Source organism: Akebia trifoliata, chromosome 14, assembly GCF_017979445.1.
Source record: "Akebia trifoliata isolate Shusen 1 chromosome 14, ASM1797944v1, whole genome shotgun sequence".
Taxonomy (NCBI): Eukaryota; Viridiplantae; Streptophyta; class Magnoliopsida; order Ranunculales; family Lardizabalaceae; genus Akebia; species Akebia trifoliata.
Genome location: NC_141388.1, coordinates 6,234,109 through 6,258,838, shown reverse-complemented (window position 1 = coordinate 6,258,838; position 24,730 = coordinate 6,234,109). Strand labels below are relative to the sequence as shown.

Sequence of the window (24,730 nt, the reverse complement as noted above, 5' to 3'; positions counted from 1 at the left end):
CAGAACCATGGAAACTTTTCATTGAGATACAAGTGAAAAGCATCTATGATTGTGTGTGTACCTCCACATCAGCCTTGAGTGCTTAAGAAAATTACCTCCTAAACCCCATTCTTAATTGTTTATTCTTCAAAAAAAAATTCTACAATTTTTCCATTTTTTCTATATATTAAATTTTCTCTAATTTTGCAACCTTGTTTTTTAGGAATTGTTTAAGTCTTCTAATATTGACTCTTGGTCACCTTTGATCCCTCACAAAGAGCAAATTATTCTTTTGTCCCGAATTAAGATTGACTTTTAAGTTCGTTGTTCTCATTCTTAATTCAAGGCTTTGTGTACTAAATTATTTGCAAATTAATTAGAATCGAAGGACCTTGACATTGTTGCTCACCCACAAGAAATTTCTAGAACCTCAAAGCCTTTTACACTTTTACCCTCAAGTTGTTAGGAGCTTAGTTAGTGTAATTATCCTAAAAGTCCTAATTTTTTATTGCAAATTACATGTCATTGCTATTAGATACTCTAGAAATTGACCAAATTCAAGAAGTTGTGACATTTCTATCTCTCAAACTTTAAGTCCTTTGACACCTTATCTTTTGATGATCATGATTAATAAGACTCAAAGGGTTTTTAAAAAACAATTAAGGACAAGTTGATTGAGGATATTTTAAATATTTTGTTGAGGTATTCTTAGGAATATTATTTTGAAGTAAAAGAAATTATACACTTATATCCCTAGTCTCCCATGAACCTATATATAGATGAACCATTTAAGGCAAAGGAAGAGGTAAGTTAGAATTCAAAAATTCTGTCAAATTGTTTTCTTAAAAGCTTTCTAAATAATTAAAAATTTGTTCATTTGTTCTTTCTCATCCTAGAAGCTTATAGTAAGAAGAAGAAAACTAAGATGGGGTGTAGAACATCATTTTTTATTTTTATGTAGATAAATCCTTCAAATCCTTCTTCTATTTATCACTTTTCTTTGTTTTAATGCACTTTTAATTCCTAGCAATGTAAATATAATTAGTTGTTTTTGTTTCCAAATGGCATAAGGAAGATATATAAAATAAGCCTTTACAATATGAAGCAATTTCCATTTTTTAAGAATTTTTTATTTAATGGCAATTTATTTTAAGTATTTTCAATTCCAAGTACTTTAAATTTTTAATTAATTTTTTTTTTCTTGTGAAAGACTTAAGAAAGAGAGAGTAAGTCTGTACTATGTGAAGTAATCTCTTTTATCGAAGTCCATAGAATAAGTTCCTTCATTGAACATAACATGCATACACCATAACATACACCACTTTACTTTTATTTAAAAGGCTATGAGTCAAAAAATGTAGTTGTCTTTAGATATATATTTAATATTATAAGTCAACAAAAGCAATTCTTAATGGACATAATTTCATGCACAAGGTGTTCAACATCTTTCTTGTCTCGCAACCGAACCTCTTTACACTTTAATTTTAGGTGAAGATTATATTTGAGTCATTATTTGCTTGAATTCAAAATATCTTTTATGGTGTCCATTCACACCTTAATTCTTTGAATGAGAGCAATTCCTAAACTCACGTAGATAAGGTTAAAATCCTTTGAACCTCACATATCTATAACAATTATTTGCTGAGGGATTAGTTTATTTAATTTAATTATGTGAATAAATCAGAAAAATTTAGGAATCCTATAATTGTTGAGTTCAAGTCCTCTCGTTGGCCACCACAAAAATTTATCCTGATGTACTTAGTGTGTTTGATATGTAGGGGGTATTGCATGTACTTAGGGGATTTGGGTGAGATATGACACTCTAAGGGCAAGTTGCCTCGCCACTGTTCATCATAAATAAATAAATAAATAAATAAATATATACATAAACAACCTCCTAAAATCCATGTCTCGTTCTTGAGACTTGCAGGTTGGCGAAGATATATCTTAAGGTTGAAGTGGGGTGGGGGATTCTAGGAAAAATTTGAGGAATTTTGTGACCATGAAATTAAGTACACATCCAAGATAAACACATTTCCATAATTAACAAATAATCATTTGAACTTAGGCTCACAAAACATGCTATCCTTTTCTCTCTCTTAACAACTCTTAACCATGGTTTTACATGAATCCCAGCCAAAGCCAACACCAGCACCAACATCGCTCTCCTTCCATTGCTCAGCTAGTATCCTCTCGAGCTCGCTCGACCGACAATGGATTGTCAGTGCACCCTCATGATCGAACCCGAACTCCTCGGCGGTTTGCTCTAGCAGCCTTAGAAATGTTGGGTGGGTCAGATAATTCAACGAAACAACGAACCTCTTGGATTCACCATCATCAATAGCAATCACCGCGAAGTGTCCTTCCTTGACATCGTCTGGCACAGGTATTGAACCTGGTGTCTTAGCAAGCAAGAGGCTTTTTCTTAGCTTTTCTATTACAACCTTAAGCTTCACCATCCCATTAACTCTAGACTTGGCCATGATATATGGTTTCTCACTTCAATTCTCTGTCAAGTTATGGTCATGTAAGCAACATAGCTTGCTCTCTATATATAATGTGGAGTGGGACTCAGTCTCATAGTGTGTTAAAATTTAGAATGCATGTGACTTAAGGTAAAAATAGACGAAGTGTAAAAACTACGTCGGTTGAGTTGATTTAATAACTGAAGTATAGATGTAGAGACCATTGCACGTGAGAGAGGACACCTTGCTTTTCTGTTGCACATGATACGTCCACTTTTAGCTGGTCACGTCCACATCAAGATTAGCAGCAACAATCACTTGTGTGGTAGTTTACTTTAGCAAATCAAATTCTTCAACTACACACAAAATAAATTTTGTGGCCCATACCTAGACTTATTGCAAAAGCGATTGATCTTAGATTATCTATCTGATCTGCCTCACTCCTTAGAAATGTGAAATGTTCCGAATCCATGATCTTAATCATGATAACAAAGTTTGTATTCGACACATATTCGAATGGGAATTTGATTTAATTTAAAAAAGATTTTAAAAAAATTGGAAAAAAATTTGGGATTTAAAAGTGATGTTTTTAACAATAAAATTGATGATTTATTACCAAATTACTGTTTCAAGTGATGAAGAGCGGCTGATTTATGTTAGAGTGGTGATAATATGACCCTCCCACGTGACATATTCAATTGACTCCCCTGACGTGGGGTGTGCCAGAACCATAGACTTTATACCTTAGGATACACAACCAAACATCCCCATAAATCTGTGCAATTGTGTATCTCGATAAAAGGAAATCTATGGTTCTAACACACCCCACATCAGGGGAATCCATTGAGTATGCCACGTGGGGGAGTCAGATTATCACGACTCTTTATGTTATGATTTGTAGAGATTGGTTCTACTAATAAAAAACTGTTAAACAATTATGTTTTTGCCCGAAGGGCAAAACCATTTTGGACAAAAAGTTATCTGTTGGTACTTAGCAGGTTGCTAATCTTAATTTGTTAAGGGTATTTATAGTAGTTCTCTATGGGGGAAACATGTATTTTCTTTTTTTATATTTTGACCTTTGAGCATATTAAATTGGTGTGCTCCATTGTTTTTCTCTGACTTAGGGCTTTTCACATAAATCTGTGTTGTGATTGATTTACTGGTCATTATTTTCTTATTTATTCTCTTCAATTGATTTTCATATCCGAGGATTGCAGATTGGTGATTTTTTCCAACAATTGAATCGATAGAACGTTATTCTGTTTGATCCAATGATTTGTCCAGTTATTTAACTAAATTTTTCTAATTTTTGAAAAAAATAAAATGGAGAATTTTGTGATAGAATAATGATAATCTAACTACCCCACGTGGCATATTCAATCGACTCTCTTGACATGACAAGTTCGGAACCATAGATATGTAGTCCTTGAGATACATGATTTCCTCGGGATACACTTTTTATGGGGAAATGCAGTTGTATATCCCGAGGAATACAGATCTACGGATCCCAAACTTGTCACGTCAGGAGACTCGATTGATTATGCCACAAGAGGTAGTCAGATTATGACAATTCATTTGTGATAATGATCCTAATCACTTGTTCTCCTGTCATACATGTATTGAATCTAACATGCTGATTGATTAGAAAGTAGGCACAGTAACAAATCACGTAAAACTTAATGTGTTGCATGCATGCGTTTTCTTTTTATTGTTTTAAATGTGATATTTTAGAATAGTACATCATTTTTCAATTTGCCAATTTGATGTTATAGATATTTAATTTTAATTCTCCAGTTATTAATCAATTATAATGCAATCACTTTGAACTTTCGAGAAGGCGAAAATGACTTGTCAAGTGGCATCATTTTGTCCAATTAGGTACATTTGGTACACATTGATTAGTCCTTCCGCGAAGCTGACCGTTAATGTGTGCTGGCAAATAGATGTCCCTTGGACCTGCTCCATTCATGGCTTATCAAGACAAAGACCCTTTGGAATAGGGAAGGTGATAGTGATACCAAGCCGCGAGAGCCATGTATATGTGGATTAGTTTGACTTTTGATCATAGAGCCTCGTTATCCCTAACACATTTTGAATATCGAGGGCATATATAGTTGCTGCAACTCTGAAATTGTGATTCTTTTCTGTTAATTTTCATATTTTGCTGGTCACCTAACGATGGGTGACATAAATAAGTTGAGATATATTTGAAATGAACAATCTAATATTTTTCATAATCTCTTATCTTACTTAGCATTAACTCATTTATTTTTATAAGCAAGACATCTTAATTAGATTGGATGGCTTAATGTGACATAGCAAAAACGTGTGAATCAATAGATTGTATTCAATAAAACACTCTAAATCAATTTGAATCAATAGATTCAATTGATAAATAAATAATATCTTAAAGAAAATATAGTATAAAGCTAAAGAGTAATTAAAAGAGAAAAGATAATTGAATTAATTATTGATTGATTTTTTAATATGAAACTTCTTATATAGATAATTCCATCGTAATAACTTAGAATCCTACTAAAATATTAAAAATTAACATTTTTAACTTATCTATAATATAATATTAACTTTTTAATCATATTAGAAATCAAATTAGATACTTCTAAGTATTTCTAATTATAACCTAAATAATAAAAATGAATTTAAAACAAATTAGAAATTAAGAAGGAATTGTACTTCTAGCATAACTATGAAATAGAAATCCTATAAGAACTAGAAATAAAAATAAAATCTAATAGAATTAGAAGACATTTTAATTAGATTGGATGACCTAATGTGCTACCGCAAGGTTATGGAATATTTGAACCAGTAACCTCGTGGCTTGTTTAATGAAGAAAGAATCACGAAAAGACTACGTGGAGGGATAAGATCAAAAGACTAATTAGGTAACTTAACTTCAAATTACTTGGAGATAAGACTAAAAAGAAAATGGGTCAAAAAGCTAGTTACGTTTCTTATCTTCAAACAAGCATAACTCACAACTGTAAATGAGAATGACTATTAATGCTATCAATTTGGGAAAGCTTATGACGAGGTCTACAAAAAAAAAGTCAATGGTAAAGAACCATAGGATACTTTAGAAGGTCATTATCACATATTCTACGAGTAGTCGAGATAATTTAAATGAATTAATTTTTGAGTCTTGATAATATGACTCGTCAAGTGGCTTACTCAATTGATTCCTTGATGTGGACAAGTTTGAGAGCCGTAGATATGTATGCCTTGCGATACACTTTTTTAAAATGAGGAAGTGTAAATGTGTCTCCCAAGGCTTACAGATCTACTGTTCTCGAATTCATTACGTCTGGGAATTAATTGAGTATGCCATCTGATGAGTCTCAATTGATTCCTTGATGTGGACAAGTTTGGGAGCCATAGATCTGTATGCCTTGGGATACACTTTTTTTAAATGGGGAAGTGTAAAAGTGTCTCCCAAGGCTTACAGATCTACGGTTCCCGAACTCGTCACGTTCGGGAATCAATTGAGTATGTCATCTGATGAGACTCAGTAGAAACAATTAACTTACTTGACTCAACAGAAATAAATGACTTATCTGGCATGTCAGACTGAACAGGATTAATGGGACTGGCAGACCCAGCCTTGACGTGCAACACATGACTTATTACATGATAGTTAGAGAGACACCCAACAGTGGGTTTGACTACAGATTGAAGATTTGAGATTCCCTTCTCAACTGATAACACTAAGACACTGTGATCTTCAATGAATAACTGCTCAATATTGAAGGAGTCCAGATTGAACTACCAGTCTTCAACTTCCTTTTCTTCATCTTCTGTGATTGTCAGGCTTCAAGATTATGATGGAATTGAATTATCAGAACCAACCAACCTTGATCAAATCAAACGGTACTACATTTAAGGAGGTCATTTTCGGCCGAATCAATTTTTCTATTACCCAGTTCAATATATTCTTTCTCAAACCCTTTGTAGCATTTTTCAAAAGAAAAATACATTTTTCATTCTCAACCTGATCACCCAACCTAGGGAAGGAAAAAAATTCGAATTACGTTTTGGTCTGAACCCAAAATTCTGGGGTACGTAGGCAACCTGAAAAATTACTTCAGGCCCGACCACATCAAAATAAAAAAAAAATCTATTTCCCCACATAAAAAAAAAATCCAGAAAAATTCAAAAGAAATATCTTCAAAATGGGTACTTGTTAATATTTTATGTAAGTGGTTGTAGTACGAAGTTGAGTCAAATGACAAGTCTAAAAGTCCATTTTAATTCAATAGAGTCTAGAAAGCAATACCGACTTCTTAAGAGTTAAGATACCAAGGCTTGAGGATAATCTGAAACTAAACACATCTTTAACCTCATCCCACATAAACAAATTAGGTGGAATTACAAAAACAGGCATTAAATTTGTTGAATTTACGCATACGTTTTTGAAAATTTTTATGAACTAGGATAAATTATGCATTTTCCTTAAAATTTTATTTTACAAAATGTCGAAGTTAAAATTTAAAATTATCTTTTACCCTTACACAATAATAAATTAAATTTCAAAAATACACCATTTCAAATGAAATTATCTCAATACCCTTATGGTGACGGTTGAAAAAGATACCATTTTTGGGGTTTTAGGTAATTTATATAAATGACATTTTAGTAATTTAAATTAAACAGTGTGATTTATTCAGGTTAAACCAAAGTGTATAAAACTCAAATAAGAAAGATTTCACTAGACCAAAGGAAGATAAAAATGCTCAATAATCCAAAATTACATATGAAGCCAAGAATGTTGTACATATATCACTCTCATGAGTTAGCTAGCATTCACTCAACTTGATGAACTTGGAAGCTCGATTTCCTTTACGAGAAGGTCGCCTAGCAGTGCCGAGTGTCACACCCAATTGAATATGCTACATGTTGAGTCTAAATAGGGCCCCTTGATGTAACTGTTTCTCTTATGTAGTCCGGGTCATACGGATAAAGCGTGAATTCGACATACTTATGAGCTGGAATGGAAGACTCCTTCAAACAAGTAGAGAAAAAGTGCATGTAGGACCTCATCCTAGTTGTCATTAGATATTGTTGGGTAGTATCTATTGATTGATAAATTGTCCAATTAGAGAACTTAAATCACAATGCTCCACATTGTACACCGAGGGGGACCAAGTTGTCTTGGTAGCAATTAAGCTAGCCGAGCTGCCTCGCAGAGAGGAAGCTTAAGATAATCGACCTTGTTTGAATTTTTAGAGCTTTTTTTTTTTCGGGCAAGAAATATTTGTCCTCCTAAAAAGTGGCTTTGAACATTTCCCTCTAGTTTAACTGAATTCTTCATATATGGGAAATATGTTGTTCATCAATTGAAAGCTTTCCTGCTTCTATTCATCTCTAGTGAGTAAATTTTGTCTCTAAAATGAGAGCGACTCTAGGGGTAATATTCATGAAGCCGATGGAAGGCTAATGGATGGGTCCTAGGACAGGCATGAAATGTGCAAGGTTTTAAGCCCTTGAAAATACAAAAAGGAAGAAGCAGACGGGTCCTACGATCATTCATGAAAAAGTGCATCGTTTAAGCACCTAACGGAAAAAACAAGATCATTGATGTTGAAATTCTACGTCACTTGAATGGTTCATGTTGTGATTTTCACTTGTGAAATTTGATCCAACTTATACACCTAACCTCCCGACCCTCAAAAACTTTATCTTTGAATTGCACATGAAATAGTTTCCTTGGACATGTCTAGGCTTTCACATAAATGATAAATGTGCATCAAATATATGATTAGATCTAGTCTTTATCCATAACTTTCAGGATAAAGTTTTGAGCACACATCAGAACCTGTGACTTGGATGCGGATGAGTGTTCAGTGTCAAAAGGGAAGCTTAGAGCTCGAGATGTAGACCGATATCCAGGAGATCGTGGGTTCAGTCCTAGCTTAACCACAAAGAGAAAATCTTGGTATCCCCATTATGAAATAAAATAATTTAATCATTTTGATCAACCAAGTGTGCCAGAGTGATGATTTATGACATTTGATCTGACACTTCTTGAAATTTGTATGGTTTATGCTCCAATTAAGGGGAGGACAAGGCATGCTTTGAGGGAACAAAGTTTCCTTCTTGAAGTTTTGGACAAACTTTAAAAAAAAGGTTAATATAAATGAAAATCCACATAAAAACAAAGCTAACTTCTAATTGTGATACATATTAGGCACTTTTTCTTCTATTCAACTAGCTCAATTATGCAAAATCCGACTTGCATTATAATTTATTAGAGTTGTTAACTCTTCTAATAGAGTTAATGCACTTGGTTTTGTAGGTCAATTTAAGCAACTAGGTATCCCATTAACGTTTTTCTTTCTTTCTTTTTTTTTTTTTTTTGTGTGGTTAAAGTACCCTATCAACATTGATTACAAAACAACAATTGTTGAAAGCAATAGAGCAATGGATCCAATTACGGATATTTGTAGGGTCAACTCTATTTCAAGCCACTTTCGGGGTAAGTCTGAACCAATCCCAACCCTTTTGTCATCATCATCAATGCCTTATCTTATAAGTTGTGGTAGGCAGCACGAATCTCACTTGAGCATATGAGCCCAACCCAAGTCAACCTTCAGGTGACCTGAATCTAACTTGGGTCATTAATAGGTTGAATGAGAAGTCGAAAGCTGTAACAATTCAGCGGGAGCAGCAACCACCACCACAATACCTTATCCCAAAGATTTGGGGTTTGTTAAGCAAATCTTCTTTTTTCATTCCACTTCGTCAAAAGTTAAGCCTTCTATTAGAGTCGTTATAATTTGATGCCCCCTCCCTCTCCCATCACAGAACCGTAGATCATTTGCCTCGAGATACACAAGAAAATATCTCTATTGTTATGCGTATCCCAAGGCAATGGTCTACAGTTCTATGATGAGGGTGTAGGGGGCGTCAGAAAATCATTATTCCTTCTATTATTGACGGTGAATTCATATGTTTGGGGTTATAATCAGTCTTTTTTATGCATGCCCAATACTTTGCCACCCCTAAATATTTGGCTACATTTCATGAGGCTATAACATGGTTTTAAAACTCGGTTTTGCATCTCATCTCGTTCAGGCTCAATACCGAGTTGCCTTGAACGAGTTTTTTGATATGTTTGAGATGTCTCGTTCAAAAAATTGAACGTGAGGTATTAAATCTCAGTCAAAAAAGTAACTTGTGAGTTGGTCTCGTTCAACTCTGATACCGAGTTAACTCGGGCGATACATCTCGGTCTCAAATAAGTTTTAAAACCTTGGACTGCAATGATCAAACTAATGCATCCAACTAATTAAAACATGGCTAATTGTGTACTTACTTATATAGATATACTAATACACTTAGGATACATTAAAATAAGATGAAATAGATAAGATAACTAATTAATCATAATTCAATGATACCAACAGATGAATGTTATGTGCAGTATTTTATTAGTAAATACAATGTGTAATTTACAAGTTATTTCTAAAAGTAATTATAATTTTTTTCAAAAAAGAATATTTTGATCGAAGTTTACTATTCCTCGAAATATTGCATTTTATACTTACAATTTGATATTTGGATTGAAAATTGATTATTCATCAAAATATTTTGCAAAATGAATAGTGATTTTCACCAAAATATTTAAAAAAAAAAAAAAGGAAAAGAAACTGTCCATTAAATTTTATGTCGGAACTTATGAAAATAAAAATATTTCAGATATTTCGTGGAAATATGTCAAAATTTAATACTATGCAAGTGACTAACAAAAATCTCTTCCGTAATACTCATTTCCATGTCGTAGTGGTTCCTCGTAACAATTGCTGCATTTTCTATGTTCAAATAGAGTTACATATAAAGTCATAAAAAGTTATTATTATTTTTGGGTTAGCGGGCGTTTGCGAGTTCATTGAGATCAATTTACATGCAGCCAAACACCATCATTATCATTATTGAAACCTTATCCCAAAGTATTGGGGCAAGACCGAACGAATTATATTTCTACATTCATCCTAAGCGGCATTTTATGGTATTGAAAGTCTGCTCATATCCACTTTCACTAACTGGGCTGTCATGGGCCTTTGTGAAACTTCTTCTACTTCAGGGTCCTTGGCCTAAAATTGAGTAGGTCTGAGAGAAACCCGAGAAAGGATCTCGGCCCAAGTCCATCAAAGATTAATATCGTCATGGGCTTGAAACCCATTCATGGGAAAGAGGACCGCTAACATGGATGACGCCTATGGAAGGGGGGCTAGAGACAAGTATCTGATCAATATTTTTAGAATTCTACTGCCACACCAACTTTTACTAATGACATACCAATTCCAACATAAATCACCGATGAATTGCACACAGTTGGTGTGGCAATAGTAGCTTTTTTTTTTTTTTTTTTTATACCAACCTAAACTTGGAATTCTTCAAAACCTATTACGAAGACTGAAACGACACTTTGAATTCAGCCATGGGGGTCCTTGCTAGGGCAGACCCTCTATACCCATTCTATTCCCATTGTCATTCTTTGTGAATAGGGGTAAAAGAAATTGAAACTGTTATTATTGGTTCATTTAAGGGATAGGCCGAACCAGTCCAACTTGGCAAGAAAGGATTACATAGGAAAGAACTTCTATTGGCACCCCCAACTTTTTCTTATTACACCCCTAATAAATTAAAAAAATAAAAATAAAAATAAATAATAGGGAACGAATATCATTCTCTCACTTTAGGAAAGAACATTAGGTCTGGATATTTCCTTTTCTTTGAGGAGAGGTATTGAAGGAGAAGAGCCAAGATCAACATCAAGAAGTCGGAGTAGATGATTGTACTTGATGTCAACTTGTTCTTTTTTATGAGTTATCGATAGTGATGATTTGTGGGTTTTTTTTTTTTTTTTTTCTTTGAATCCCAAGTACTATGAATAAATAATTCTTATTTTTAATAAATTGTGTTACTTTTTTGTTGGGGTGTGATAAATAATTAGGGTGTAGTAAGTAAAAGTTGGATGTAGCAAGGATTCCACCCTTACCAAGGTCCTTGGGCTCACCTTATCTGGCATTTTAATTTTAAATTTCTGTAGTGTACATTTTCAAAACCTTGGATGAAGTTAGAAAAAAGAAAATTTATTTATTTATTTATTTTGAATCTAAGTTTTTCCATGAAAACTAGAGGGTCATGGCGTTGCATTGCTAACGTGGTAATTCATTTTAATGAAACGACCCTTACTAAGTAAAGATTAAAATCTTTACTGCAACACACCATCTTTTGAAATCAAACAGGTTGGTGTGTTATAAGTAAAATTTAGTGTGTTAATAGTAACTCTCTAAATAATAGGAGGGGTTTTTCGGGGGTATTAAAGTCATTCACCATCTCATCATCGGTGGATAAAAAAGTAAAATAAAATAAAAACCCCGCTGAAGCTTACTCGCGGGAGAAGAAGAAACGTAATTAGCGCTTCGAAATTCAAACACTCTTTGTCTGCACTTCAGCAACCCCAGTAAATCGAAGGTATCTCTGCAACATTTCGATTTATTTACAGTCTTATATAGTAGAAATCAAGAAATCTCTAGTGTCTGTTGTTAATTCAGTTCTTAGAATTACTAATTTACTGTAAGAGATAATGTTCGAAGTTCGAACTACAATTTTTTCAATCTCGCTTTGTATTTCTGTAAATTATTGAGTGTAGAATTTTCTATGTTGGAAAAAAGGAGATTACAAGATGATAAGTTCTCACACAGATGAGCAATGGAGTTCTTTATTTATCAATCGAGTTATCTTTCAAAAACCTGATTAAGCTGGATGAAGCTGAAGTGCTGAACTACTGTTATAAATTAAAAGGAAAAAATAATTATTAAAAACAAAAGAAATTTATCTGATTTAGATATTTTTCATTTATTTTTTAAATGGGCAATGGTATCTAAAAATCAATCTGATTTGGTGGCTGAATCTAGCGTTAGAGGGACAGCATTCATGTTTTGTTTCTTCTTTTGATTATCCAAATTTATTTGATCAATTGTTTACAATCATCCGATTAGGTCTTTTTCATTTAAAAAAAAAAAATACAAATTATGGGAGATACCTTGGTGGGTGTAAGGAACCCGGTTTCCTAATGGTGATAAATCACATAAAACAAAGATAAATGATGAAAGAGATGGGAGAAGATGGTTGATTTGAGGTTGTGGATCCTCCTAGACCAATTCGAGATGGTCAATCTCCTAAATTCAAAAGGATCTAATAATATTTTCATTGATCATCTCCATGCTTTTCATCGAGATACGAGTGAAAAACCATCTATGGTTCCTATCCACTTTCACGTCAAGAAGTGCGATATGAGGTTCTAGCTTGAGGTCAGTCCAGCATGACTCTTATAGAAATATTCTAAAACCAACTAATCTTAATTCAAAATTCAAATTCATCTCAAGTCTAATGAAATACCTAAATTAAACAACTAGCTTTACTACTATGTAGTCTAGCCAATAATATTATTGTACTCCTAATTAATAATAGTTAGGTACCTCATAGCGGTTTTTAATTTTTAACAAATATTTTTTTTAAATTTTGTTTATTATGTTTCTCAGTACCAAGAGATGAGTCAAGTTCTAAGTTTACTTCAAGGATCGCTCCTCCTACATAATTCAAGTTTCTACGATTGTCAATTTGATTCATCAACATTGCTTCCACAAAAATCATGCTTGTATTATGGGCACTATACTAAATTTCAGCAATGTCGAGGTCTTCAATCTTCTCTTCAAGGTTATCTTTCTCAACCATTAAGATTACAATATCCGGCTTTACTTTTCTTTTTTTAATTTCAATATATATTTTTTTAAAGTTATTTGTCAAATTTTATGGCCCACAGGGAGTTGGGAGACAATAGATTCTACTGAGAAGTGCTCAACTCATTCTCAGGTACTATTTTGTTATGCTACTTCCCATTTGTCCCATTGAGAGGTTTTTTTTCAAAGTTTAAGTTGAGCCAATCATTCTTAGGTTGTGTTCTGATCGCTAGTTTTATATCATATTTTTCAGTTAAATTTATATGTCCATGTCCCTTATAGTCTTAAGCGTTATGTTAAATTTCACAGTTTTAAATAAAAACTTGTCCTTATTATTTTATAAAATTTCAAATTACAATGTTCATACAGCAAGCTAAACAATACTTGATTGAAATCACTTTTTTAAGGTTTTGAGGATTCAGGAAATGTTCTCCTGCTTACCGCTACGTTCAAATCTTCCTTAATTTTTGTCTTATTTTGGCCCCACCAATGTCAATTGGTTATCAGTTATGAAAGTGATTTAATGGTCAAATCTGAAACATCGGTCCATGTACATCCGGATTTTCTCCCTTGGGTTTTTAGCCCTTTTTGTTCCTTCGCTTTATTAATCAAACGCTGTTATGTAATCTGGATGCACGTTATCTCTGAAATCTGGTTTGTATTTTTAGCTGTTAACCTTTTTAATTGGGCAGCTATGGGTATTTCATGGGCTCAAAAGGGTGAACGTGTGGAATTTTTATAAACCTGAACTCGGTATTCTTGTGAGTCCTGGATCTATTAAGACCCTGATTGTTATACTAATGTGATTTTCACCTAACTCTTGAATTGTTCATTCTTTTGTTAGGAATACTTTGAACAAATTGATCAGGTTAACTTTACTATGGTTTGCATTTTTCTTTTAGGCCAAAGTTTGTGATGGAGATGAACTGAATGCCTTTTCCCAGGTTCAAACTCTAAGAAAATTTCCCGTGGAACAACTTTTTGGAAAAGTTGTCATGGTCCGAATTGATTCTACTCTTCTACTTCGGCAAGCACTGGAGTCTAACACTCCATCAGTTGAAAGAGCCTGTTTTACGTTAAAATATTTATATCGTGCTGGTGCCAAGGTTGTTATAGCTGGTAATTGGGGTCAACCTAGTGACTCAATGCGGTTTCTCTCTGCTGAGACTGCTGCAGGTCTGGTATTAAACACTCCATGCTACTGTTTTATCAGTAGTTTTTTTAAAAGTGTTTGAAATTACATGTAGCTTTTGCAATCTTGGATGGCTATCAAAGGAGTTATCTTGTTCTTATATGATACCTCTTACATTGGGTATTTAACTTCTAGCAGCTCTGACTTTTTCTTCAAGAAGGTTCAATAGTTATATGGATCTAATCAGCTAAATTTATGGTATCAACCAGGAAAAAAAAAAGAACATAAAGGAAAAAATGGAAAACTTGGGACATGTATGAAGAATTTGAACCCTTTTTGTAGATTTGAGGATTTTGTATTCATTGTTTGATGCGCTTTATATTTCAGATTACTTGTCATCAGTTCTTCAACTCAAAGTGGTTCCAACAAATTGGATTTCCGATTATAAACAGTACAAGATGGAAGATCTTGAGAAAGCAGATATTCTTCTTCTTGAGAATCTTTCCCAGTTCAAAGAGGAGCTTGCCAACTGTTCAGAGTTTGCCAGAAAATTATCATCAGGAGTTGATATCTTTGTTAATGACAATTTCTCCCAATCACATAAGATTCTTGCATCAACTGTTGGTGTTTCTTGCCATTGCTATGCCTCTATTGCTGGTTTCTGCTTTGAGGAGGAACTATCCCAAGTAATGGAGGTCACAAAGACCACCAAACAACCATATATTGCAATTGTATGGACTTCATGCTCACGTATTTCCTTACACTAATATGTGGTGCATTATAATAAATTTCAGAATTCCTTTTTCTTTTGCAAGTTCATAAAATATTGGTGATAAAAGCCTGAGGCAATCAATTATTTTGAGCACTCGTGCATTACCCTTTTACTGGATAAATTGCCATATATCATTTGGTTCCTCAGTAGTTTAGTGCTAACTTTCTGTTATGTAGTTTTGGTGTGATGTTTTTATATAATTTGGTTCCTTGCCATATATCATTTGTTAGAGTCTTGTCCCAATTCTCAACTACTTGTGATTAGCAACACAAATCAAATTTCTCCATTTAATTCCATCTAGGGCTATATCCTTTGTTAACACATATCTTTAAATCTTTCTTCTTGACCTCAAAATTTTACTACAACCTTTCAAACTTTTTCTTTTATCTAATCACAATTTGTCATATACGTATTACATTGAAAGCACGTCTCCACCTTAATTACCCATATCTAACTCTACTAGCAACATCTTCCTCACACTCTCCCACTTTATGGGAAATTGAACCAAGATAACAAAAATTGTTGCTTCAAAGTATCTCTTGACCATTGATTTAACCCACACCTCATATCTATCATCCATGCATGTCTCCACTAAAGTTGTACTTCACATAACCTGTCTTTATCAGATTTACTTGAAAATCTTTGTTTTCAAAGGTATTTTCTTTTGGTTCTAGTTTCACATTTTCCCCTTTTTTAGTCTCACTTGGTTGACCCCTCATGAATAGCAATTGTTAATCATTCATAACTAGTAAAAACATATAGACTAGAAATGCGAGCTATCCTTGGTGTAAATGCATTGTAATTGGAAAGTCATTTGTCTTATGCTAGTAGTTCTAATCTTAATTACTGCCCTGCCCTAGCATGAGCCTGTACTTATTAGGATCCATGAAAGGACTTGTTGAAAGTGAGGATGCCTTGTTGTTTAGAGGACTGGGGTTCTCCCGTGGTAGTTACGATTTACTTTTCGATTAAATCCTATCGTGGTTCAGTTCTTCATCTGAAGGCTCAATCCCTAGTCCAACGACAAAAATAAGATGCTCTATTTTTTTTTTTTTCATTTAATTGTAGTTAGATATATACCTTGATTGTAATATTCAAAATCCCTCCTTTACACTTAACCCTATAAAAGATTATAGTAATAATAACAATAATGAAGATGCTAAATGTGATGCAGATTGGAGGGGGTAATCTCATTGATAAAGCTGCTGCCGTGCATCTTTTAGCTTCTAAATGTGATGGTCTAGTTTTTGTTGGTATGATGGCATTTCAAATAATGCATGCTTTAGGAGTGCATGTTCCTTTGAGTTTTGTGGACTGTGGTGCAATTGACGATTCTTTTAAGATAATCCAGCTTGCACGTGAAAGAAACATTCCACTTCTCTTTCCAAAGGATTTCTGGTGCATGAATGATAGCCTTGGAGAGCAATTTGATGTATTTCCTGGTCATGAGATCTTGGATGGTGAGCCCAACATTGTTTGTGCTTGAAACATAACTCTGAGGTTCTTCTCATAGTACATTGCTTTTCTGTTTTGTGGTTGAATGATTTGAGTAATGTGTGGTTCTTTTGGAAATATGGCTAGGGGAAATGTTTTTTATTAGATGAAATCTCCAAACTTCACATATTATGGCCAATTAGATGGATGTACTCGTTCTAACGATCATGGAACGTTCAGTTCACCACACTAAAACTTGTGTTCTTTAATTATTACTGTATTACAAATTTACAACAATTGAGGCTTGCTGAGGTATAATAGCGGTTTCAAATAAACTTGCCTCGTAACTATTTTAACTCAGAACTTAAAGAAATAAATATGTTTGGCAGTGATTTTCAATATTGTTGATCACATGATTATTGATCTGAGCTTGGCCATTTTATAAGTGATAGAAAATTAACGGTGGGTCGAACTTGAGCCACAAGTATGGCTTCAGTCTTTGACGCAATGTATGTTGGATAACCATTTTTATTTTCTTTCTGCAAGTGCAATTTCTGACATCCTCCATGATTTAATTTGAAGAAATATCTCAACATTGCAAGGACTTGGTGTGTCTTGAATTCTTGTTACATCATCAAAGACGGTAGTGTTGAGTTTAGTCCCACATCGGACACTCATTGCCTTGTCTCTCTCCTTATAAGTTCCTAGGCCTCTCCACAGGTAGATGGAAAAGTAATTTAGATGCATCCACTGCATAGCTTTATTTGATGATCTTTGGCATTCAGTTTTTCAGGGTTGCATATCTCATGTTTTATCATCCATCTTTAGATCCAAAGTTATTTGATGAACATAATTCTAATAGTCTTATCTATCTCCATATCCATGTCCTTGTTCAAAAAATTACTGTACTATTGTCCATATCAGTATTTGAATCTGGGCATCTTAGGTCACAACCTCTATGGTGCTTGGTGCCAGTTTTTTTCCTGAATTATATTTTAAATGTTAAAATTATATATTCATAATAACAAATGAACAAATAACTTTTTTATTATTAGAAAAATCACTATTTTTAGTAACTACAAAACTCAACCTATTACAAAATTGGTGGATGTTGGCATGGTTTAACATACTAGTTTCTTGTGTTCTAACTTCATCTTCATGATATGAAGAGAAATGTACGTTTCCATCTTTAACTTTTCTCAAAATTTTACTTTTTTTAGGTTGGACACCTGTTGATCTTGGGCCAATTTCATTGAATGAGATTTCCTTTTTGCTTTCAAAGTGCAAGGTAGGGTAAGGTGGTCCTATGTAAGGTTGCATAAAGAACATAACTTAGCCGAACAAATATTTTTAATTTGATGTTGCTGTTCTATATTGTTAAAATGTGAAAGAGGGATGATTATTAATGAATATTGACAGGGAACATCAGTATCTTTCGCTTAAAGTTGTTCCTTTTTTTTGCTTTTCTATTATTCTCTCTCTCTCTCATGCTCTCATGCACGTATCTCTTACATCTTTTTTCCATTAATAAATTTTTTACGTGTAACCGGTCAGAAAATCTGAATACCATTTCTCTATTAACTTGCTAAGTTGGTTAAGTTTGTGTGTTGGTGCCACACATGGCTTCATTGCTCCTCACCCATACCTTTAGTTTGTCTTTGAGAATGCTAAGCAATTCTGCCACACTGGTACATGGCATATCAATGCTTGTATGTAGCCTTTGGTCACTCGAATTCTTCTTTTCTTTTAGTGAACTCTCCACCCAACGCCTTTCACCATTAAGTTACTGATCTTGTTAATAACAGGCTTACCTGGTGGCAACACCAGTCACCAAGCATTTGAAAATGCCAACTTGTGAAGTTGGTAACATGACCACTATAATTCATGTTAGATCTAAGTTTTAATGTTTTGCACATGATATTGCAAATTAAAATGTGTATGGTTATTCTGCAAGATATGAACTTAATAGGCTCAGAACCAGAGTTAATTCTTGCCACTTGGAAAAAATAATATGAATGTAATGACCATATTTATTAATTTGAAGGACTTCTTTAGCAACATCATTTTTTTTTGTCAGTATCGTACTTAAACCTGATATGCTACTCTCAATGTGTTACAGAAAATTTTGTGGATTGGCCCTGTGAAATTCAGGTTATCACAACTAGATACCCAAGGAACATCTAAGTTGGCAGTAATGCTTGAAACATCAAGTCGAAAAGGTTGTGACGTAACTGTTGTTGGGAATGCTGCATGCAAAGCAATTATGAGGTCATCAAATAATTTTTCTTGCTATAGTTTATATGAGAATGCTTCAGCTGTATGGGAATTTCTTAAAGGAAGAATGCTTCCAGGGCTTACGACTTTAGACAGAGTATGTATGTAAGCTCTCTCTCTAATCAATTTCTACAATGTGACAGAATTTTTTTGAAAAGCAATTAGGAATTCAGGATGGAGAATGGGAAGAATTTGTCATCACTCTCTGCTGGACACATAGTGGGCATCCCAGAGGCTTAAGGCTTCCATCATTTAATCGATCCAACAATACCAATCTCTTTGGAAAAAAGTTGACCTGGTCAAGTGATTATAACTGTCGGACCTATCTATTGGATGGTTGTAAAAAGTGTGGTAAACAATGTTGAAAAAGTCTAGATCAGTTGGTTAGAATCATCCACTCAGGTTGGTTTATATCTTGAAAATATCATTGGTGGGCACATCCACAACAGAGACAAGGACAACTTCTTCCCATCCTCCTGCCCTTATGTGAGCATTCCTATTACTCAAGTGATCTCTATTTCGTAAATTAGGGTAAAGATATGCTCTTGTCTTGTTCGTATATGGACATCATGTCAATGCTAAATATTATTTGGCATGATATTAAATTTTTACAATTTCCACAGAAAAAATACCAAAATATTTCCATTCCCATGGGTTTTGAAACAAAATTCTATTGGAAGTTGGAAAGTTAATGTTTCACTTTCCAAAATTATATATATATACATATATATCGGATTAATAAATTAAACTGTAAATAATAATGTATTATAATTTACGTAATTATATATATAATATAATTTAGATATTTAATAAATTATTTTTTAAAAAAATAGGAAACCTGTAAGTTGTTGGTATGGTATGCTCTCCTTAGGAGGTCACAAGGTAGCTGCATTTTGCTTTTTTCCCCAATTTGTATCATTATGAATGTTTAGGGGTATAATTGCAACTCTTAGGTACCAACATCAGCATGTGATGATATTGTAGTACCAAGTGGTGGTATTGCCCCTCATTGTATTTTTCACCGTATATCAGGTCATGTAGTGTATCTTTTTCTTTTGATAAGTGAATTTTATTGAGATAAGAGGATGAGTATATCCATTGGTCAGATTTCAAATTCTCTGATCTTGCATATCATCTATAGTAAGGAAACATTTGCATTTCATGGTTTGTTTGTAGCTTAGCTTGAGTTGTCATGAACATATCAACCATATCAGATCTTTATAAAGTTATAATCACCATTTCCAAGAAGCTAATATATGATTCTAAGAATATGAAATAAAAGCTATAGGAGCTAGTGCCTCCATGCCCAAAACAAAATGTCTGTGTGACTCACATTGTTAATAAAATTCTGTCTTGGTGTCCATGGACCTTGATAGTTCTGTTCTTAACTAATGAATCCAAAATTAATTTGAATTCATTGGGAAAGAAAGAAAAAAGTTATAAATCCATCCATTATAGCAATCTATTAGTTTATTGGATCTACCTTATGTCAAATGAATTTCTTTCTCTAAATATTTCTTGAATCTGGTAAATTATTTCTAGGAACAAATTTAGTACTGTGTGGCTGATGATGAACATAGATTTTTTTTTTCCTTTAGGTTCCAACTTGGTAAGTTGGTGAAGGCTGTGGGAGGTAATACCACAGACCTGGTATCAAATCACAACCCGTCCTTCTGTCTGACAATCTTGATTCTCAGAATCACATTAGCCTCTCCCATTTCCTTAATGTTTACATTATAAATGTATGTCCCAAATCCTCATACTGGCAGATTCTCGCTCAAGAGTTCTCCATGAATTTGCTGAAGATGCAAATGTCACTTCCATTTCTCACGAAACCGCCTTGATTTGCTCACTTATCAAAAGAACATATTGAACAGTTTGAACTTCTTCCATACCAATATCACTTCGTAACTTTGTTTCAGTTCCTTTGTGCAGGCATATCCTTTTGAGATTGACTGGGGTTCTATCTTTTATGATCCAGCTCAACCTTTAGTAGTTGATATTGGTAGTGGTATTGATCTTCCTATTACCACAATTCTCTTCATTGTGATTTGATTCAGGCATATTTGAAAAGAAATATGTTGTTAAACTGAAAACTAGAAATGAATCAAACAATATAGGTGATTTTAGACAGATGGACCAAGAAATGCAGCCCTCTTGTGGTAATGCCTCAGAAGACCAGTTGCTAAGAAGTTGTATTATACTTTAGTGGTTGATAGCGTATAACCTTGAGTTTTAAATGAAAAAATATATTAAATTTACATTGGGTATATTCACATAAATTGAGATGCATAGGTAATACCAGAAAACAATAAAAAGAAATGTTATGCTCCTATCTTTGCAAATGTGACAACATATGTCCAATCTCGTAATCTTTTCAAGAAAAGGAGTCCTGTGGTTGCCCGGAAGTGGTACAATATTGGAATTGTTAGTGGAATTTAGAAATCCAAGTAATTTGCTGAATTATCAGAAAGTCCACCACCCAGTTCTATTTCGGGCTAGAGCATTTCCTTCAGTCTATCCACCAAAATAATTAAAGGAAAAAAAAAAAAAAAAAGATTCATAAGCCCTGGTTTATTTCTAACAATTTGGTTGGTAAATAACACAGGAAATGGTCTATTTCTCTTGGGAATGGCTAGTAGTCAGAAAGATTTAAATTTTCTTGGATTGGAGATCAATAAGAAGGTATTATTTGTTTCTTCTTCTTCGTTTTATCCTTTTTACCTTTTTGTTCGGTTTAGACCAACATATTTTGTTTTGACTGTTTTCCATTTTGTGCTTTGCGCAGCTTGTAAGGCGTTGTCTAGACTCTGTTCATCAATCTGGCCTACAGAATGGGTGTGTACTCCTGCCTACACTAGATGAAATGTACTATTAATGTTGCAAAAAGATTATAGTCTTGTATAATAATTAACTTGGCATAGTTGGTTGGAAGTTCATAGGGAATTGAATCTATTTTTGGGATAGTGCCGAAGAATACTGCTTGTTTTAAGTTTATTCTGCTTGATAAAAGTTCAACTTAAACTCTATTTGGTCTCAACACACATTTTGCCAAAACTTTTATATGAATCATGAAAAGTTTAATCTTATATAAGTTTTTAGTTACAGCTGGAACATTTATTCTATAATCTCATGTGAGGTGGTAATAAAACATTCAAGATACTTCTGTTGAGTCTCACCACAAATTTTCCCAGGTTAACTGTATACGCTTTTTGCACTCATTACCAAAATTCTTACTCGAAACTTTTATGTTTGTCTACCTATGCAAATCCATTAGGGCACTCAAAATACATTAGTTTTAATTTCCATATATTCATGGTGTTACTTTTAATCCTTTCCATTCTTAATGTTAAGAACTAATAGTTTTTGTCAAGGATTGTTAATTTTATTGCCCAATTTATGACCTTGATTGGTTTGGTCCAATCTACTTCAGATACTTCATCGCAACCAACGCAACATTCACATTTCAATCGATAGTTTCCAGTTACCCGGGAGAATTGGTTCTTGTTTCAATTCAGGTATAGAAGTATCTAATTTTTGTGGTGATCTCGCTGCTGCAATCATGGTTTTGTAACCTTGACGATATTTTTATATGATGCAACTAACCTCAAGTGCCTACTAGACTCTATTCCTGTTTGCATCTTTAAGGCATGGTAGACAAGTTTTTAGATCCACTGTGCTATCTTGTTGAATCATTAAAATCCATTTGAGTCAGTAAAACATGAAATATGCCCCTTTTAGGGAGTTGATTCGATTTTTTGCTTCTTAATTTTGGAAAAAAAAGGGGAATGTCAGATACTTTCTTCTGCTTAAGAATAAAGAAGGTTCAATGACTACTAGAAATTAATGTCAAATCAATTCATCCTTCCCACATTATTGTATTTCAGGCGTTCATGTACCCTTCAAGTTAAGACTTGATTAGCCTTTTGATGCTTCTCAGCCTGCCAACTTTAGTGCAATCATTAATGCTTTTTTCTTTTGTTAAGCTTGCAATTATTAATACCTAATAAAAAAAATCATTAATATATAATTACACTAGGTTCTCATGTTTTCTCTGTTTTTTCGTATATAACATCAAGAAACTTGTATTCTGTAGCATTCCTCCACATCTTTCTCTTCTATGCCCACTTGGTCTTTGATACATAACTAGTGGTTTACTTATTCTTTTCATTTTGATTGAGTAACGATATGAACACACTTGTGGATCATTCAGAACTCTTCATTACTTAACAGAGCATCATCCTATGGAACAGAGATTTGGTGTTTTGAAAGTTATGTGCTAAGCTGATGAACCAATGGCACGACGCCATGTGCACTGAAAAGGTACTAAAAATAAAGCACTTAAATTGCTCCCAAATTTTCTCTCAGTTACCAATCACTTTTGCTCATTTAATACACTTGGTGTCATGCCATTGGTTCATCAGCTTAGCACATAACTTTTGAAACAGCAATTCTCAGCTCCATCCTATGTATTTTAAATTTAAAAGTTACCTTTGTTATGTCCAAAAAGGAAAAATATTGTTGTATTTGCTTCTCTGGCTGTCTTCAAGCGGCGAATGAAACAGTGAGAACTTGGATTGAGGTGGTGACAGTGAACATAAGAACACTTGAATTGATAGAAGACATTGATTTAGTCAGAAGTGATTACTTTACATTGCTATGGATATTGATAAATTTCAAAATGAGTCGTCCAACCTTTTAATTCACTTGGTTTACTTTACATTGCAATGGATATTTATTTGAAGATATTATTATGCTTTCATAAATTCTTTTCTGGTCTTTAGTATTCCTATATCTTAGGCGAGCGAAGTCCTCCAGTTCTCACATAGATTATTTCTATATTACTTGTCTCATATTTTCTTAAATTGCTTTTCTTATAGAAAGGAAATATATCAGCACGTTTTTGTGCAGAAACCAGCAAGGTCTATGTATTCTTAGTCTGAATCATGTTTTTTCTCATAGTGTCCGAACCCAGACTTCAACAAACCAGAACATAGATGGAGAATGCTGCAGGGGTCACTTGTCGAAGCTATAGCGGATCTGCTAACAACTGATGGAAAGGTATTTCCTCTTTAGTGCCACTAAACTTTATAACTTTCCTTTTTGTGACCAACTTTTTCATTAATGTTCAAAAGAATGCAAACTTTCTAGTATTATGAGGCTAAATCATTGGGTCATCTGACCAGTCCGATTGGCTTATCTGAGTCATACACTATTAAATATCGCATTTCAGTTTGCATGCCAAGCACAGAAAATGTTTCTTAGCGGCATCAAACAACTATTCTTGAATCTGCAGGTCTTTCTTCAATCTGACGTGGAAGCAGTCGCGGTGAGAATGAGGGAACAATTTATGATGTATGGAAAGGGTAAACTTGCAATCTTAAACAATAAAGGTGATCTTAAAACTGATCATTTTGGATGGCTTGAGGAAAACCCTTTTGGCATTCGGTCAGATTGGGAACAACATGTCATCGACCGTGGGTCCCCCATGTACAGATTAATGTTTTCGAGAGTTGATCAATGCCAAGGGGAGTAGTTAAGTGTGGCTAATGTAGTATCATAGCCTTGGGACATCGACATCAGGAGCCTTTTGATTGTGAGACAGCATTGGCACATCCAGTACATCATGCTTGAAGCCACTAGACACAATTTCATCGAATGCAGGTAAGGCTCCAAGTTTGTATTATTTTTTGGGAAAATAACTGAATTGAGATATCATTTAGAAATATTATATAACTATATTGTGTGGGCGTTGCATGTGCCCTGGGACTAGTCCTTGGACAAGACCATGGTCTATGGACTGGGCATAGCCCAGATACGAGCCTGGTCCGTTGTCTACAGGGATACCCGGTTATCCAAAAAACATAGAGTTATCTATATAATTACAACTTTGAGGTTGTAGGTTCAA

At 33.9% G+C, this 24,730-nt stretch overlaps 2 protein-coding genes across 6 annotated transcripts; one reads left to right on the top strand and one right to left on the bottom strand.

Annotated features, from left to right (window-relative positions):
• Positions 1 to 2,078: 2,078 nt before the first annotated feature.
• LOC147385836 (auxin-responsive protein SAUR21-like) lies at positions 2,079 to 2,462 on the bottom strand. Its single transcript, XM_086423189.1, has one exon. The coding sequence runs from the start codon at positions 2,460 to 2,462 to the stop codon at positions 2,079 to 2,081; it is 384 nt and encodes a 127-aa protein (XP_086279315.1).
• A 9,357-nt stretch (positions 2,463 to 11,819) lies between these two features.
• LOC147385835 (phosphoglycerate kinase, cytosolic-like) lies at positions 11,820 to 24,730 on the top strand. 5 transcript variants are annotated; one of them, XR_015171919.1, is made up of 15 exons: positions 11,820 to 11,942; positions 13,013 to 13,187; positions 13,294 to 13,343; positions 14,113 to 14,386; positions 14,730 to 15,073; positions 16,289 to 16,574; positions 17,769 to 17,836; positions 18,668 to 18,919; positions 20,758 to 20,833; positions 21,431 to 21,507; positions 21,611 to 21,660; positions 22,256 to 22,340; positions 23,076 to 23,145; positions 23,785 to 23,883; positions 24,119 to 24,159. XR_015171919.1 is itself a non-coding variant. In XM_086423284.1 (14 exons), exons 2-14 carry the CDS (start codon positions 13,022 to 13,024, stop codon positions 24,356 to 24,358), a joined length of 2,025 nt encoding a protein of 674 aa, XP_086279410.1. In that variant the 5' UTR covers positions 11,820 to 11,942; positions 13,013 to 13,021; the 3' UTR covers positions 24,359 to 24,730. The 5 variants fall into 5 exon arrangements, 2 of the variants coding, with proteins under 2 accessions (XP_086279410.1, XP_086279409.1); XR_015171918.1 differs by having other exon boundaries at positions 23,056 to 23,145; XR_015171917.1 differs by having other exon boundaries at positions 23,036 to 23,145.